The sequence below is a fragment of the Bos taurus genome, chromosome X, assembly GCF_002263795.3.
Source record: "Bos taurus isolate L1 Dominette 01449 registration number 42190680 breed Hereford chromosome X, ARS-UCD2.0, whole genome shotgun sequence".
Classification (NCBI taxonomy): domain Eukaryota; kingdom Metazoa; phylum Chordata; class Mammalia; order Artiodactyla; family Bovidae; genus Bos; species Bos taurus.
In genome coordinates this window covers 11,121,254-11,139,239 of record NC_037357.1, presented here as the reverse complement: position 1 = coordinate 11,139,239, position 17,986 = coordinate 11,121,254, and the positions used below count along the sequence as shown (strand labels likewise).

Genomic DNA, 17,986 nt, shown 5'->3' with positions numbered 1-17,986 from the left:
ATTGGAATCGGCATTTTCCTTATATAACTTCACTAACTTTACTTCATATCAAATACTTGAGGAGAAATGAGCTTTTACACTGTTTTGAAGTGATATGTACATGGATTTATTTGACTAGTGATGTTTGCAGTATTAATGAATCATGAAGTTGAACAATTTGAGAGGCACATACATTGCAACTGGTTTGTAAAAATGCCTAGCACTGAACCAGTAAAGTTTATATGAAGTCTGAAGGATTGTTTATGAACTATGTCATGTCATTCTGTTAAATTTGGGGTCATCTGTGATTTTACTGAGAGTTTTCATTAGACTCTCTCAACATATTTTTATTTGTGAAACATTATATTTGATTATTTTCCTTCAGGTGTGACTTATTACTGACACAAGATTTTAAATATTGTTCTATTTATGGGTAATCAACTTTTTAGTTGGGGCATTAAATAGTATCTTCAACACATTGATTGTAGAGTAAATTGCTAATAGCTACTAAGCACCAATGAGCATTAACACAATGTGTGAGGATTTTACACCTGAAGGAGGTATAAATATGCCCACTGAGAAAAATAATAGATTATTTGGTTTCTGGATGAAGTATGATTAACAAACCAACAACTTCACCTCATAAAACTATCATTTAATGGGCAGAATGAAAAGGCAAAATTAGAAAAAGATCAGTGTACCTTGCTAGAGGGAAAAAGTTTAAATTTAGAAAGAAAAACAAGCTTGGGGTCTGATATATCTGAGAACTTGAAGACAGAATGCTCTTTTGTGAGCCTAATTCATTTCATACCCACTTCGCTAATAAAGTAACCTGGATGATGGTGAGTTTGCTTGTCAAGACCAGTTTGGGGGATTGATGAAACCTAAACCAGAAAGGGCTTCCAGTTTCACATAGGCAACATGAGATTGGCTGCTATCTAAAGAGAGATGATATTTATAGAAAGGAATGGAGTAGCAGAGATAGATTCATTTTAGGAAGGCTGGTTAGTGTTTCTCTAATCATCTCATCCCCACCCTCTCAAATATGTGGCTCCTACACAGGGCCCTTTCTGTCATGAAACACTTAATCCATATAACTTCCTTCCTTTCAAACTGCCTCTTTCTGTCTCCCCTGGATTGTATTTTCCCATATCCAAATGTATTACTTTTCCCACAGTATTTTCAATATGCAGCTGCTGCCTCTTCAAAAGTACTTCATCTCTTCTCAACTGACAGTGGCCCTGCCCCTCTCTATTTTCAATCCTCTTTCTCCATCTGTTTTTCTCTTCTCACATGCATAAGTGCTATCTGTCAACCCCCATGTACCCATGTTGCTTTGCTTCTGAGTCAAAGCTTTTACAGTTAGAGTGTTAGATGAAGTCTGTTATAAGTATATATTTCCCAATAAATCATACAATTAAACATGCTTAGACAGACGAAGCCCTTTATGATAGGAACGATGGAGTTTTGTGCTTTATTCAGAGTTGAGAAAAATGTGGTCAGTTTTGTTGCTGTCGTTTGGTCACTCAGTCATGTCTGACTCTTTGCAACCCTATGGACTATAGCCCACCAGGCTCCTCTGTCCATGGGATTTCCTAGGCAAGAATACTGGAGTAGGTTGCCATTTCCTTCTCCAGGGGATCTTCCCAAACCAGGCATCAAACCTGCATCTCCTGCATTGCAGGCAAGTTCTTTACCACTGATCTACCAGGAAAGAACTGTGGTCAGCTTACCTCCCTAAAATATTGTGGGACATTACTTCATTCTCATAAAAGCAATAGTATCGTCACTTCAGGAAACTGAGTTCCACAGATAGTTTCTTTGAGAAATTGGGATACTGAGAAAGTCTTTCTGAATGGCAAAGGTGGGTGAGAAAGCATATGTATTTAATTAGTCTTTGGTAAGAGTAGCACCTTCTCAAACACTTAAGAATATGACTGCATGATGAAGCACAATTTTTCTCACTTCTCAAATCTAGACTTGATTGGATAAATGCTATACATTTCCATTATTACAAGAAAAAATGAATATCATCACAGAGAAACAGATGGGTTCTTTCACTTAATTTAGTCTCATTACTTGCTCTTTCTGTGGGAATATCACTCAATCCAGCTCATTATAAAGAAGACATGCAACATTTTGTGCTAGCTATAGAATTAACCTATGACATGACATAGTGTTCTTGATCTGTGTAAAATTTCTTTTAACTCTTGTTTTGGCCCATTGATCTTGAAATAGAGTCATTTTACATAGTTCTGTATTAGTGCCTTTAAAAATCTACACCTCTCAATAGCACTTGCTAATGTAATGCCATTGTTACAGCACAGTTTTGGAGAAGGAAATGGCAACCCACTCCAGTATTCTTGTCTGGAAAATCCCATGGATGGAGGACCCTGACAGGCTACAGTCCATGGGGTCTCAAAGAGTTGGACACCACTGAGTGACTTCACTCAGTCACAGTACAGTTTAATAATTATGGAAGGATATATATATATATATATATAACATTTATTAGCAGTCATGAAATAAACTACTTGTTCCAGAGTAGATGAAGATAGTACTATGATCTCAACTTTAAGTCTCTAATGAAAATGAATTCTTTGGTCCTGTTTAGTGTTTGTTATAATAATTCTCAGAAAAACAAGGTGTAATTTTAATGTTACTTTGGTTTATGAAAGACTATAAGCTTTAAAAATTTTATAATTTGAACCTTAACCTTTTCCATATTCTACTGTTTGATTGGTTGCATGTGTACCTTTCAATCAGGCTACAGAAGTTGTAAACAGTAAAAAATAGAAATGGCTAGTGAATCACACTTTGGGACACAGAAAAGGTAAAAGTTGTACAGTTTTTTATTATATTCTAGGAGAAGGCAATGGCAACCCACTCCAGTACTCTTGCCTGGAAAATCCCACGGACGGAGGTGCCTGGTAGGCTGCAGTTCATGGAGTCGCTAAGAGTCGGACGCAACTGAGCGGCCTCACTTTCACTTCTCATTTCATGCATTGGAGAAAGAAATGGCAACCCACTCCAGTGTTCCTGCCTGGAGAATCCCAGGGATGGGGGAGCCTGGTGGGCTGCCATCTCTGGGATCGCACAGAGTCAGACAGGACTGAAGTGACTTAGCAGCAGCAGCAGCAGAGAATATATAGGATATTAAAATTCTAATGCTACAGTCTTGTGACAAAGAATATAATGAGGACAATAAATAATAAACAGTACATCATGAATCTTCTCTTGACAATGATGATAACTTGCAATAGGAAATACTTAACCCATTCTCATTACTATCAGGAGAAAAAGGCTACTTTTTTGATGTTTATTTTTCTTCCTGGCACTTAGAAGCTATATAAACCACAGAAAAGAAAAAGAAAACATATATATATTCAAAAGTATTGAATATATTGAATTATATGCACTTTCCAGAATGAATAGAATATTTTGGTATAGGATTAATTTTAGCTTATCTTGCACCAGAATAATTTAAAATACCCATTTCAAGGCAAATCATGTGTTTAAAAATTGGTGTTTTGCAGTCATTGAGGATGCTGGAACCTATGATAATAAAGTAATTCCATACAGAGGCTCTGAATAAGCAAACATATTTACATTTCACTTACATTTAACAACAGGATCCCTGTTGATATTTGATATTTGTGTTTACTGAAACTTGTTATATAGGCATAGAGCTCTGCATCAACTAAAGAAAATGTGTTTCTCCTATGGCACAGCAGTATAAAGAAAACTTCAGTGCCTCAATTTGATAATAGTTATTTTTTGTTTCATACGATAGGTGTTCAGTTTTTTGAAATGTAGAAAATAATACACAGAGGGTATTAGGAAAGAAAACAGAGAGCTTAAAAAGAGCAGACTGTGTTGGTGGCACTTTCTTGTTAGAGTGAATTTGTCATGGATTGTGGTAATTGTGGGCAAAGTCTTTCTGAGCCTTTATAGGAGCTACTTCTTTTGAGAAGGAAAATGTGTCCTATTCGGCTGTCACTTACCACACCTTTTGGCAACTCTCCAGAGATGCTGCACCGCCGTTGACACAACAACTTGATTTCCTGTCAAAATATCTTTTAACATTTGACTCAAAAGATATTTTTGAGGACTCTAAGCATGCCCAACTCTTCTGTTCATTAAGGCCGAAAATCCAATAAGTGTTTGGTATGCTGGGACTCAGCTACCTCAGAGTGAGCAGCTGTCAAATGATTTGCTGAATACTTTTGCTCAACCCACCACAGTGAATTGATGGAACTGTGCCAGCTTCTGGATGTACAAAGTGAGGGGAATCTTAGCAAGAGCTATCCAAATGCTCCTTTAAGCCTTGCACTACCACCTGGACATTTAGAACAATCCATTGTGAAACAAATGGAGAAAAGAAACTTCATGGATTCATGAGCCATTTTCCTCAGAGTGGTGAAGAACCCCCTATTGGTGTGAAGAACACATTAATGGTTTTGATTATAGGTTAGGTGTCTTTTTAGGCTTCCTGGTGGCTCAGGTGTAAATAATCCACCTGCAATTTAGGAGGCCTGGGTTCGATCCCTGGGTCAGGAAGATCTGCTGGAGAAGGAAATGGCAACCTACTCCAGTATTCTTGCCTGGGAAATCCCATGGACAGAGGAGCCCCGAGGGCTGCAGTCCATGTGATCACAGAGTTGGACATGACTGAGCGACACTTTGAACACTTTAGGTGTCTGTGGATTTTGACAGCCTTTAACTGACTGCTTACATCACCTCCATCATCAGCTTTGTGCATAACAAATACTTATTGGAAGAATCATACTCTACAGATATTTCTAATTTAGTGTTTCTTCAGAGACAGTGGCAGTATGTTTAGGACCAATGCCTGAATGACATTGTATAGAGGTCAGGATGGCCATCCTTCCTCCCTGCATGCTGTGCCCATATCTTTGCCACTTGAACTTGAAGAAGCTCCATCTGGGCTTTTGATAATCTCGGAGCCATCATGATAATGGGATGTTGTAATGCATTATGAAGAGTATAAACATTGTAGCATCAGAGAAAATAATTCCATAGAAGTGAAACATTTTCATTTGCCTTTAAAAGTTCTGAATATATAGTTCAGAAGAATGGGTGAAGGGCTCAGCTTGCTTTCATCTTGTGCCTGGACTTCTATCAAGCCAGCCCTATCTATACTATGTACTTGCACTGGTGAAATGTTGAGAGACAAACACTGGTTCATGCTTGAAGCAATGATGTAGAACTCTTCCAATGAAATGTTGGCCCCATTATTTTCACCTCAGTCTTATCTTTTAGCATTTGTGCATTTTTCTCTATTATCTGGACTTGGGTCTACCTTTTGGACCTTATCTTCATTTACCCATTCTACACTGAGCAACCCCCATAGCTTTAGGTGGGTAGGAATTATCTGTTCCAGACTTGGCCAAGTCTAACAAGAACCCAACTACCTTCTCCCATAGTCACAGCTGCAAGTTAGTGGTGGGGATTCAACTAAGCTATTTAGAAAACACTGGCACATAACTGCTTTCATTTCCTTAAAAGGTGAAAACGAAATCCAAGGCTTTGGCCCCCAGAGTGGCATTTTGAAAAATAATTCACAGTATTTCAAAGTTTAGAATCTTTATTGAATTTCCAAGTATGTAAGGCACATTAGTGCCTGTAAAGAGGGTAGAGGGTTTCAAATATAAAAGCTTAAATGAGTAACTTTCATCAATTTTTTTCCAACATTTTTTCCCCTCCTTCCTTTTTTTTCTTTTTTTCTGCTATCAGTTGTTCTCTCTGTTTGAGGATGCAGGAGCAGGCATTCCCCAAGAAGGGAAATCGGCAAAACAGGAAGGCAGTGGAGGACCAAATATTGGGGGAGGAGCAAAAGCCATAGGCATAGCCAGAAACGGATTGAAACTCGGAGGTCGAGGAGGAATAAAGCAATGAGCAGTAGTGCGGGAACCTAAACCTGTAGTGCTGGAGGCCAAGGGCATAGGCCTTGGCCAGTTCTTCACAGGGTGCCGCGGGCCTCCCAGTGGGAAAGAAACACGAGCCAACCTCTCCTTTCCCGTCACTCTCGTGCTTCCTGGAGGCAACTCCATCATTATCCCCGATCTAAGGGTCGAGATGTGTGTAGGGCCTCTTACTTGAGGGCCCCTGGATGGAAAGAATCCTTGACCCCGTGGCAAAGCCACATATAACCCTGCATTGCTGCCACCTCTCTCAGTGCCCCCATTGCTGACCTTTGTTCCCCCCACCATCAGTGCGGGAGGGCTGCCAGAGAATTCCTGGGACACGTTGTTAATAGAATCTTGCCCGCTCTGCCTCCAGCCTGCCGGTCCCTCAGAGCTATTTACTTCTCCTGTTGCTAGGGGCTCTTCGGCAACAGCAGGTGGTGGCCCATACGGGGGTTTGAGAGCTCTCCAGCCATCGACAGGAATGCAAGATCCTGTTCTCTCTGAGGGGCGCTCCAGTCGCTCTCTTGCCAGATCGCTCAGCACCTTGAAGGGCGGTCTCAGCGGGACTCCAGGGTGGCCCCAGGACCCTGCATCATCCTTCGGGCACTGGAAGGGCAGGCTGGGCCTCGGCTCCCGGTTCCCGTTTTCAGCTGCAGCTACTGCTGTGGGTGAAGGGGCGTGCCCTCCAAGGCTTGCCAAAACAGAAATCAATCAGTTAATAAAAATGACAATGTGGTGACCAGAAAATATCTGAAATACGTGATGGATCGAACTCGCTGGAATGAAATATACCGTGGGAAAGGGAGAGCCTGATCTCCTCCCGGGTGTAGTCAGCAAACACTTGTTCAATTCACTTGCCCTTCATCAGGCAGCCTCTTGAGATTCAGGCTTTGGGGTTTCCCTTTATGGCTGACCTGTGGCTCCACCCCGTTCCCTGTATTCCCACCTCCTCAAGGCTGGATAAACACTAGGAAGCTGAGGAAACACCAGTCCTTTCCGTCAAAGCAGGATATATGATCCACTAAAACCCATCATTTAGATTCTGACAGGAGTGCTCTGGAAAGTCTTATGAGGGAAAACTTTTTTTTTTTTCTTCCACATAAGTCTAAGAAAGCTTAGTTATGTTAACAGACACTTCCGTTTGTTTCTCTTTCATGAAGCATCATTCAACATTTATACCATCTTGTGTTAAAATTTTCTTTCATTCAACCCACACCACACCCCAGAGTAAGAATTTCTTTATATTTAAACACCAAACTTTAGACTAAGGATTTGCAATTTTTTTGTTTCAAAATTACATTTAAAACTCCAGTGTTCTTAGTACCTGAATTTATATCTTTCACGCTTTTGTCTGGGATCCCTTTCTACATCCCCAGCAACCCACTTGGCCCTGTCACTCTTAACACACGAAAACAATTCAAACTGCCTTTTGACTTCAAATTAAACAATTGCACTCAGTTTTGTACTTACACATTTTCAATGCAAGCCATGGAGGAATTTGATCAGGAAAGCCTTCTTGAAGTGATGGAGAAAACCAGCTGAATGCCCACGCAGACCAGCTCAGTCTGGAGAAATGACTGGTGCTTCTTCCTTAGAGCAGCTTGGCAGGTCGAATGAAGCTGGGAACCAACTGGTTCTTTCTAGATTTGGAGTCCTCTTTCTGAGGTTACCAATTGCTAGGGAAGGGAGGGAGAAAGGGAGATGGGAAGAGGAGGAGGGGAGAATTCTGTGACACTCCTCTAAAGCTAAATGTATGATTCCTTTTCGCACAGTAGTAGATGAACTTAAGGGCATTCCCTGCTTTAACCCTGTTGCAGCCCAGATGGAAACACATTGCAAGATGATTTTAGAAGACTCATGGTGGCATGGCCTTTTGTTAAGAATTCTTTCTGAAGTTTTATTTAGAAAAGGTAGTCATCACATCTCTTCTTCCAGGTTGAAATGACAAGCACTGAGTAGAGTACCATGTCTAATCTTGTAATTTAAATTTCCACTATTAACTTGGAGAAGAATGGAGGGTGGGGGGGATAAATTGCTTTGCAATCTGAGTTTTCTTGTGAAGATGAAACAAGAGGAACGCTATAAGAAATTCCTCTAAGAATCGTATAGGCTTTTAGTTTTTAGTTCCTCAACTTTCAGTTATTCCCTTTATCCTAACTTTCAGTTTATTGGCTCAGTATGGTGTATGTGTGTGTTTGTGTGTATGTGTAGACATATTTCCCAGACTAGAGCTCTGGAAACTTGTCTGCAAGTGAAAGGGGAGATAAAAGTCATAACAGATAGCATCAATTTACAAATATTAGCTCAGATTTTTGCCTTATAACTTTTTTTGCATAATGTACTTTCTGTTCTTCTGGCCTAAATTTCATCCCCCTTCCTACCTTAAGCAAGAATATTTTCTCAGCTTTTATTTTCTGCCAATGATCTACAGATTAATTGCTCTGAAATTATGATGACCTTCCCCTCATCTAAAAGTACTAATCTTGCTTTAAGATAAAGCCCCAAACTTGGCCCACTTACTTAAATTCACCTAAGATTTGTGCTGTTCTAACTAGGCTTCAAAGATCTTAAAATAACTTTCTTTATTCCAAATATCAGAATCTGCTGTATATGCTGCTGCATTCCAACAATAACACATATGTATGTGTGTGTGTGTGCTTGCATATGTTTCAATTATCTGTGGAATGTATGTGTGCATGCATGTGTATGTATGCACTGCTACTAACAGTCACTTCTGGGAAGCAACAAACTCATAATAGAAATTTTGAGTCTCTAAGTCCACACCTTCCTGCCAGGGCACCTTGTCCCTGTCTATACACTATTGAGTTTTCTTTATCTCATTGAAAGATGAAAGCAGCATGTTTCCAAAACTTCTCCCAGAGGAATCTGTTCACTTGCCTAGCATGGTTCACTGTTAAGAAAGCTTGATTCCCCAGATTCTGTTTCTGTTTTTCTTTAGCTTATTGTTTCCTTGTCCTTATATAAAAGAAAACTTATTATTAGCAATATAATTGTGATAGAGCGTTAAAGCCCTTTCAACACTTCCCAGATCAGTGGGAGTAATGAAACTTGAGCTAATGCCTGCTAATAGTTGGTAAGTCATATTTATATAGTTTATGTTTGAGAGCTTGCATTTTTTTCTGAATAATAGCAAGGAATCCACAGGAAATCCTTTTATGATTATCAAAATATTGCAATCATTGGCTGTTTTTACCTAAAAATGCCTATTTAGTAAAATATCACCTTAATTGGATTACATGAGAATGAAATGTAATATAGACGCCAAATAGCTGGGCATAGTGATAAAACCAATGGCACCTTAGAATTGTCACAAACCATAATAGGTATTATATATTTATGGATTCTAGCTCAGATTTTTGCCTTGCAACTTATTTGCTTTTATACAATGAATGTTTATTGAATACCTTCTGCATGCATTCACTATTTGGTTTAGTGTGGATTATACAACAAAAGTTAAATACAAAATTGGTAGTGACTTCAAGGAATATTCAAACTTTCTGCAGAGAGAGAAAAACATCTATATAAGAAGAATGCAATAAAAAAAGAATAGACGCAGACTATTAGCTGTCATTTTCCACAATGGAAATTCAGAAGAAGAAACTAATTTTAGGTAAAAGTAGTTGTGAAATAGTTCATGTGGTATTGGGGTTTGAGTTGTGTTTTGAAGGGTGTGTACATTATACAAGGGCAGAGGAGGAGATGGTATTCCACACCAAGAACAGGCATGGAAGTAGGAATGAAAGGGAAAATTTGGAATTTTGTAGTTTACTTTTAATCCAAACTGGGCTCATATTTGGCAGAAATATAAATATAAAGAGCCAATTGGACCCTCTAAAGATAGTAAGATCATCCAGATAATTAGTAAACTTGTACCAGCAGGGAATATTTGAAGGCACTCAGGTTTTATAAAGGCAAAATAGGAATCATCTCAAAACTGACTCTTTGACACAAAGCTGTTAGGCTACTTTAGTTATCCACTGAGCTCTGAGAATGAAATAATAAAGTGTATGTATGTGTGTGTGTATGTGTGTATATATATATGTATATATATATATATATATATATATATATATATATATATATAGGCTTCCCTGGTGGCTCAGAGGGTAAAGCGTCTGCCTGCAATGCAGGAGACCTGGGTTCGATCCCGGGGTCGGGAAGATCCTCTGGGAAGATCCTCTGGAGAAGGAAATGGCAACCTACTCCAGTACATACATACGTATTTGTTTTTTTTAAATAACTGTTTTGGGGAGGGAAAAATGGGTAATGAAAGTTGAAGATTTGCCAGAAAGTAACTTAGTTGTGAAAGTGGCTAAGTTCTAAATGCCTTTCATTACCCATCACCTCTGATTTCATGAGACAACTCTAGATATTACTCACATATCTCTCAAAAGATTTTGAGGACTTTATTGAAATGATAAGTGAGAACCATACAAGGATATATTTACTTCTGTCCAGCAATTATGAGGTCATTAAAAATGTGGTTGTCCTGCCAAAATGATGTTGCTGGTTGTTTTCAAAGAAATTTCACAGATGTGTAAGTGCAGACAGAGTATCATTTAAAATTCATCATTTCTCTCTCACTAGAAAAAGAATCCAGGAGATGGAAACATAAGGATGATTTTCTCTTTTTCCATCAGACTAATAAGGAGGTGATGAAGAGATTGTCATGCTGATCTCTGGGGAGACAGTTGTCAAAAGATGCCATCCATGAACTCCCTTTCAAAATATAATGTAGCTATGCCTGTGGAAAGCTCTCAGTTTAGGATGTCTAAAAGTACTTCAAGAAGATAGACCAGATACTTTTAGGGATCTGTTGCTATTTAATTCAGTGTATTAATAAGCATGAGATTAATGAAGGCATGGCACTACCCTAGAATGGGCCAGACAGAATTATTCAGTTGCGTAACTATAAGCAGTACTCCTGTCCTCTCTGCCCCCAGCTGTCCTGCAAACTCTGTGTGGTAAGTGACAAGGGTGAACAGGTGATAATGAGATTATGTCACTACCCATACTGGCAAAAGCAACTGACAATGCATGCCTCACTGTTGGACCTATTTGTATGAAGATCAATAGGCTATTATTGCTTTTCCCAAGTTCTTTGCTCCAGACTTCTAAAAAAAATTGTTTTAAAACACGTCATTTATGGCAATGACTCCAAAACAAGTTATTGTCTTGTAGAAATCAGAAGCTATCAGAAATTCCTTCAACATAGATCACTCTAATTTTTCTTGATATCCTGAGAGTCAGAATTAGAAATTAAATAACAGTAGGGCATGCCAGATGAGAAAATATGAGGAAGGAAAAAGAAACAGATTTTTCTACTACTTACTCTGTGCCAGATATTTGATATATTTTGTCTCATTTAATAGTCACAAGTTTTTAAGACAGTTACTATTATCGTATCCATTTTATAGATGATGATAAAGACAGCTGGAGAAGTTAAAGTAGTTGTTTCTAAGGTCCGGGAGATGGTGAAGGACAGAGGAGCCAGGTGTGCTGTAGTCCATCCCAAGGAGTCAGACATAACTGAGCAACTGAACAACAACAACAACAAAGCTAGTAAACAGCAGACAATATTGAGACACAGGCAAACTGACACCAGAACCCCTATTTCTTTCATTCAACCACATGGCCTCAGGACTATAGCTGTATGTGCATCACATAAGTGGCTCAGATCAAAACATGTGTACTGGATCAGAGTTTAGTTTATTTAACAGATATACGTACTGACATCCATCCTAATATAGTTCCACAATGAAGAAATCATCCAAATTGCAATACATCTCAGAAATGCAGTCCATGCAGAAATGCAGCAAACAATTGAAGATTACATATCTGCTGGTAGTTCAGCAGAAGGATGATGACTGAAAAGCCTTTCATGGAGCGATTGAGGTTGGTGACAGAGAAAAGAACTTAGCTATAGGACAGCACTGAGTGACTATTATTAATGAATTCATTTTAATAGTATTACCAGTGTTAAAATTATATTGATTTTGAGTTCTCAAATTGCAGATATAGGGTTACTCATACTATTTCTATGGCAGTAAGGTGTGGTGGGACTGAGCTTATAATCATGGTTAAGTCATCTGGTTTCTAGTATTGGAGCAAGTGTGAAAACAGAGTCAATTGTGTGCATGTATGGGGTGGGTGGGTGTGTGTGTGTTGAGTGAAGTGGGGTGTTGGGAGGGTAGAGTTGTACAAGTGAGCTATTATTAATGATAACTCTGGAGAATACCTTTATGAATTAGGAAAATATATTGCTTAAAAAGTAAAATTAATGCATTTTATGTTCACCTTGGTATATATTATAAATTTAAGATATAAACATGGACTAATAAGTAAAATGAGGAAAGTTAATGAAAAACGTTGCTTTGCAGTAACCCATTAGACCATAAGTTTATAAATACACACACATAAATATATATGCAAACAAATTGAAGGCATACTTAATTTCTTGAGTACTCGGTTTAAAAAGCAAAAGCTATTTTAGATTAATTTCTTTCTGCTTATAATTAAGACTATGTAAATCCATGCTGAAAACATTTTATCAAGCTTTATTAAAAATGAATCCTATGTGCCAACCTGTGAAAGGCTTTGGCTCTGAAATCAGAGGAACACAGACTTGGGTTGAAATCTCAGCTTTGCTACTTATTGGCTTTGTGACCTTGGGCAGGTTGCTTAACTTCCCTGAACTTCATTCTCCTCATTTGTAAAGTGGGATTATAAAGAGAATTATATTAAGTCAGATGTGAAAAGTAACTGTTACAAACTAAGTGACTAAAATATAATCTCTTTCTTTGTGCATATTTGACTCAGTTTTCACATATGTAAAATGAGGATGATGAGACCTCTTAGCTATTTCAGGGCTGTTGAGAAAATTAATTTGATAATTATATGAAATTGTTTTGCAATGTATAAATCACTTTACATCTGTGAGTGCTAAGTCACTTCAGTCGTGTCTGACTGACTTTGTGTGATCCTATGGATTGTAGCCTGCCGGGCTCCTCTATCCATGGGATAGAGGCAACAATACTAGAGTGGGTTGCATGCCCTCCTCCAGAGGATCTTCCCGTCCCAGGGATCAAACCTACATCTCTCATGTCTTTAGCACGGGGTTCCTTACCACTAGCACCACCTGGGAAGCCCCAAATCACTTTATATATGTAGGCTGATATAACCATGGGTGATATTTCAGGGAAAGAAGACTCTGGAGACACATTTTAAATATCACTGTGTAAATAGTCACGTATTTCATCTACCCGTAAGGCCATTTTTCATTTCCTGAATCATTAAGGTGGAGAGGATTAACCACAATTAAAAAAAAAAAATCTCCACGGTGTATAATGCTTTCAACTTTTCAATTGGTGATACATGAATCTCACGCATTGTTGTATTTAATGCAGTAGCTGTGTTAGAATAAAGAGTCTTCATTTTTGTGTTTGACTATATGTTTAATTGAACTTCAGAATCTTGTATTGCACACCAGGAGCCATTGAAAGCCCCTGTGATGATTAGAATGAAAAGTCTTAACAAAAAGAAGATTGTTTGGTTTCCTGATAGTGCAGATTTGATTGATTGATTCTCTGAGCGATTTACTACTTTAGACAAAAAATTCACTTTTTTCCCCCACTCTAGTAGTTGCACCCCACCCTCACCCCTACCACAGCCACACACACACGCACACACACACACACACACACACACACCCCTCAAGTGGCCAAATAAAGAGCCTGCTGGAGAAAATGTAACATTTTCATAGACTGATTATAATTCAGTGTGCAGGAAAATTTGCTGATGAAACTCAAAATCAAAATAATAATGAAGTCCATCTCTAGATACCACTTTAAAATCTTGCCTGAATTATGCTGTCTGCCTGTTGCCAATATAAGTGTGTGTTCAAAGATCCTGGTTAATCACAAGTGCTCAAGAGCTATCTATTTGCCTTTATTTTTGAAGTATTTCAGATCCTCCACTTCCAGCTTTCAAAGAAATGTACTGATATGTGGATACTCTTCTTAGGGGGAGAGTTCATTAGAAAAAAAGATCCAATTCTGGAGGGCCAGGTAATGGGAAAGTGTCTCTTCTAAGATTACTAAAAAATAATGGAGGGATCTCACTCAGGTATTAAAGTTTCTACAGCCTGATAGTAGTATCTGAATCAAAGTAATGAGTCCTTCCGGAGGTACTGGGTGATTCTGCAAATGGCTGAACCAGAGCCAGTGGAAGTATGGGTTGTTGCATAGTCTGGGTGACCTGTTGACTTATTTGTCTGTGGTTTCTAAATTTTACTGAGTAACAGATTCATCTGGGGATCTTATTAAAATAGCAAGTTTCCAGTCTCCACCTCTAGGATTCTGATTCAGTTGATCTGTAGTGAGGTCCAGTTATCTGCAGTTTAAATCCTTAATGATTCTGATGTGGAGGTCTTTGGATTACAATAGAGAAATACTGACTAGATGGCCTTTTAACCTTGAAGTCTAGCTTTTTAAGGACAAATCCAGCCTTTAAGTGGATACTCGTATCTTCTAGGTCTAACCAACTGCCTACAGGAGCACTTGAGCAAAATATCCTTTTGACCATACCCTATGCCTTCAGTTCCTTTTTGATTCATAAACCTCCAAATACTTCGATTAGTTTCAAACAAATGTGTTGAGTTTAGTTCATCTAGAGCAGTAGTTCTGAAAGTGTGGTCTGGGGAAAATTGAGGTCCCCAAGATCCTTCCCCAAAGTCCACGAGGTCAAAATATTTTCATCATTATATGTGCGTGTGCTGTATTAAGTCATTTCAGTCATGTCTGACTCTTTGCACTCCTACGGACTCATCTGTCCATGGGATTCACCAGACAAGAATACTGGAGTGGGTTGCCATGCCTTCATCCAGGCGATCTTCCTGACCTAGGGATCGAACCTGCATCTCTTATGTCTCCTGCACTGCAAGCAAGTTCTTTACCACCAGTGCTACATAGGAAGCCCTTTCATCATTATATGAAGACATTATCTGCTTTTTTCACTCTCATTCTCTCACGAGTGTACAGTGGAGTTTTCCAAAGGCTGCATGATACGTGATGTCATTCCTTTGAGATTAATGAAATATGTGCTTCTATATCCTGTGTTTTAAAACTTCTTCAGTTTTAATTTCTAATATGGTAATTATTGGTAGATTTAACCCACCCAAACAAAATCTCTTTGGAGTCCTGAATAGTTTTTAAGAGTATTAAGTGGTACTATACCAAAAGGTTTTAGGATTTATGTCCTATTTAACCAAAGTTTTAAAATGTGCATCAGTTAATATAAATGATGAAGTTGCTACCAAGCCTCAAGGAAATTGCAAACCTAATTAAAAGATTCAGATTCTTTTTTTGGTCTCTTCTGATAAATCCTTCAGATAGAAATCAGTACAAAACAAGTTAAAAATTCTTGACTCATTGAATGTCTCCTGTATTAACAATACTATATAAGCTACTGTAAATGAGATACAAATATGTTCTGACTTGAGCAGCTTATTGTCATTTAGGGAAAATAAAAGTAAATTGTAACAGGTGAATATCTAACTGTGGAATGTTTCCATTATTTTTTTTTAGAACTTAATCAAAAGCAAAGATGTGTGAGAGGTAAAGAGTCTAATCACAGTGGGCTCAGAAGAGGTAGAACCACAGCTCTACTTTGAGGGATGAATGAGATTTGAACGGGAAAAAAAGGCTCCCAAATCAAATTCATTCCTGAAACCTACTACAGATAGAATTTTAGGGGATTTTTGTTTTCATTCCTTATCTTTCTGTATTTTTTTTTTTTTAAAGAACGTGATTTTACTAAGCAGCAACATTATTCTAAAACAAAAATATATCAGAGATCTAAACTAATATCCAGACTGTTTGAGCTTAAAATAAGCTGAAACTTTTGCCTCAGGGTCTTAGAAATTAAGGAGTTGTTTTTCCAGTGAAATTAACCCAGATAATTGTCACAGACCTTTTACTCACCTTTGGCCTTTGGCTAAGACCATATAGAGAATTGTTACCATTGCATGGCTTCAAAATCATATTTTCCTTTTGTTTTCACTCTGTGAAGCCACCTCATTTTTATATGCCTCTGGGTATTTTTTCTTTGGTTGTTTTCTTCTTCCCTTTTGTGTGTGGGGGGGACTCTGTTTTATGTATTTTTAACTGGTCAGATTATTTTGGACTGAAGGCTATGTACTGAGACTCAAGTGCCTCTAGGGAGCTTCAGCTAACATTACATATGGAATGTCCAGTTGCTGGATTGCTTGTGCTTACAGCTTTGTAGGACCACTGGGAGGTTTTCCAACTGCTCTGGAAAGAAACCAAAGTCTTTTCTCTATTCAGTGCTGGCAGTGACTTGCAATTTTCTTTAAATTCTCCTCTGATGACATTTTGTATTATATCAGCAGTACATAAAAGCAGTTGTTCCTGTTTTTACTAAATTCATCAGACTTTTATACTGGAGACAAAAATATCCTCCATGACTATATTTAGATCCTTTCAGCTTTGTTGTGAATGTTCTAGAAAGATTTTCCCAAAGATCTTGGCTACCCAGTTAAAAGAAGACAATTTCTTTGTATGCATCTACTATGCATTCTATCACACAATTGTTTGATTTCTATAAGATTAAAATAACAAGTTTAATTTTCTGCTGTGTCCACCTTGTATTTCCAAGAAATTTTCACTGTGATTTTAGGAGACTTGGGGAAACAGTAGGGGAAGTAAGTTTTAATTATGAAAATATAAAAAATATCAAAGGGGGTTGCATACCAGATACATTTTATGAAAGTTCACACTGCTTTTCAATATTTACTACTTGTCATCAAATTAAGTTTCAGATTATATTTAGTAAGAAGATTACAACATTTAAACAAATAATAACTTTACTCAGCAAAACCTAATTATATTTGTTTAGTCTTATGCTTTGGATCACTCACAGGAGAGAGATTTGGAATCACCGGTATAGGGTTCTCAGTATTCATTATGTCAAACACCCTATTATTTGCTAACAGAAGCTACATTTTCTACTCTGAACTACCTTCCAAATCCAAGCTAAGATGTAATATACATTAGCAAAGCCTTTTCTTCCTGGTGGCTTAGATGAATTCATAGATGATGCTACTCAACTTTCTGTTATAAAAAAAATTACAGTGCAAAATTAAAGATTTTGGGGAATGTAATGTAATTTATAAGAGCTGACGCATTTGAAAAGACCCTGATGCTGGGAAAGATTGAGGGTGGGAGGAGAAGGGGACAACAGAGGATGAGATGGTTGGATGGCATCACCGACTCAATGGACACGAGTTTGGGTAACTTCGGAGTTGGTGATGGACAAGGAGGCCTGGCGTGCTGCGATTTATGGGGTCGCAAAGAGTTGGACATGACTGAGCAACTGAACTGAACTGAATGTAATTTATATATAAATTCATTGCATAGCAATTACCTGATGACAAAACCAATGCTATAGTCTTCGAAACTTAAAAGGAGCAAAGAGAATTTTTTAAGCAAGTGTGCCATTACATTTCATCCCTGTGAGCTTAATACATGAATTAACATATAATAGATATATTCCATATATCTGTCAAATAGTTAAAGGGCACCTATCTTTGGTTAAGTACCTCACCATTGGTTGGTTTGTTGTTAGGTATATGTTTTACATACATACTTAGTTAATTTCAGAACCCAGAAGCAGTGATGCGAAATAAAAACTAAACACTTAGTGTCTAAAAAGTTAAACATACTAAAGGAGATTATGCCAAGATTATTATTTGACTAAACAAAAGACATCTTAAGAATTCTTCTTTGGAGAATGTGAAATAATGTATGGTATACTATTATTGGGCTATAACTGCATTCTCCAGAATTACAAAGTCTGCTGATAAAGACCTTCCATGCTTGCAAGTCAGAGAACACAAATCTATTGTCATTTTTACTGAAAACATGCTTTTAACCAAAGTCTCTGGAACTGCTCACTCCTGCACACACATCTATTGAAGATTATTTTGAAAAAGGTGCCACTGACTTTAAATAGCTCATACTACATCATGTGCAAGTGCA

The 17,986-nt window shown here is 37.9% G+C and overlaps 1 protein-coding gene across 1 annotated transcript; it reads right to left on the bottom strand.

The window, feature by feature from the left end:
• Positions 1 to 5,569: 5,569 nt before the first annotated feature.
• On the bottom strand, positions 5,570 to 7,487 carry PRR32 (proline rich 32). The gene is made up of 2 exons (NM_001099188.1): positions 7,380 to 7,487; positions 5,570 to 6,600 (listed from the first exon to the last, which is right to left on the bottom strand). Exons 1-2 carry the CDS (start codon positions 7,397 to 7,399, stop codon positions 5,733 to 5,735), a joined length of 888 nt encoding a protein of 295 aa, NP_001092658.1. The 5' UTR covers positions 7,400 to 7,487; the 3' UTR covers positions 5,570 to 5,732.
• Positions 7,488 to 17,986: the final 10,499 nt, after the last annotated feature.

Coding starts and splice junctions, on each gene's coding strand:
- PRR32 (NM_001099188.1), bottom strand. CDS start 7,399: ATGGCTTGCATTGAAAATGT. Junction 6,601..7,379: donor ATGGCTTGCATTGAAAATGT/GTAAGTACAAAA, acceptor TGTTTTGGCAAG/CCTTGGAGGGCACGCCCCTT.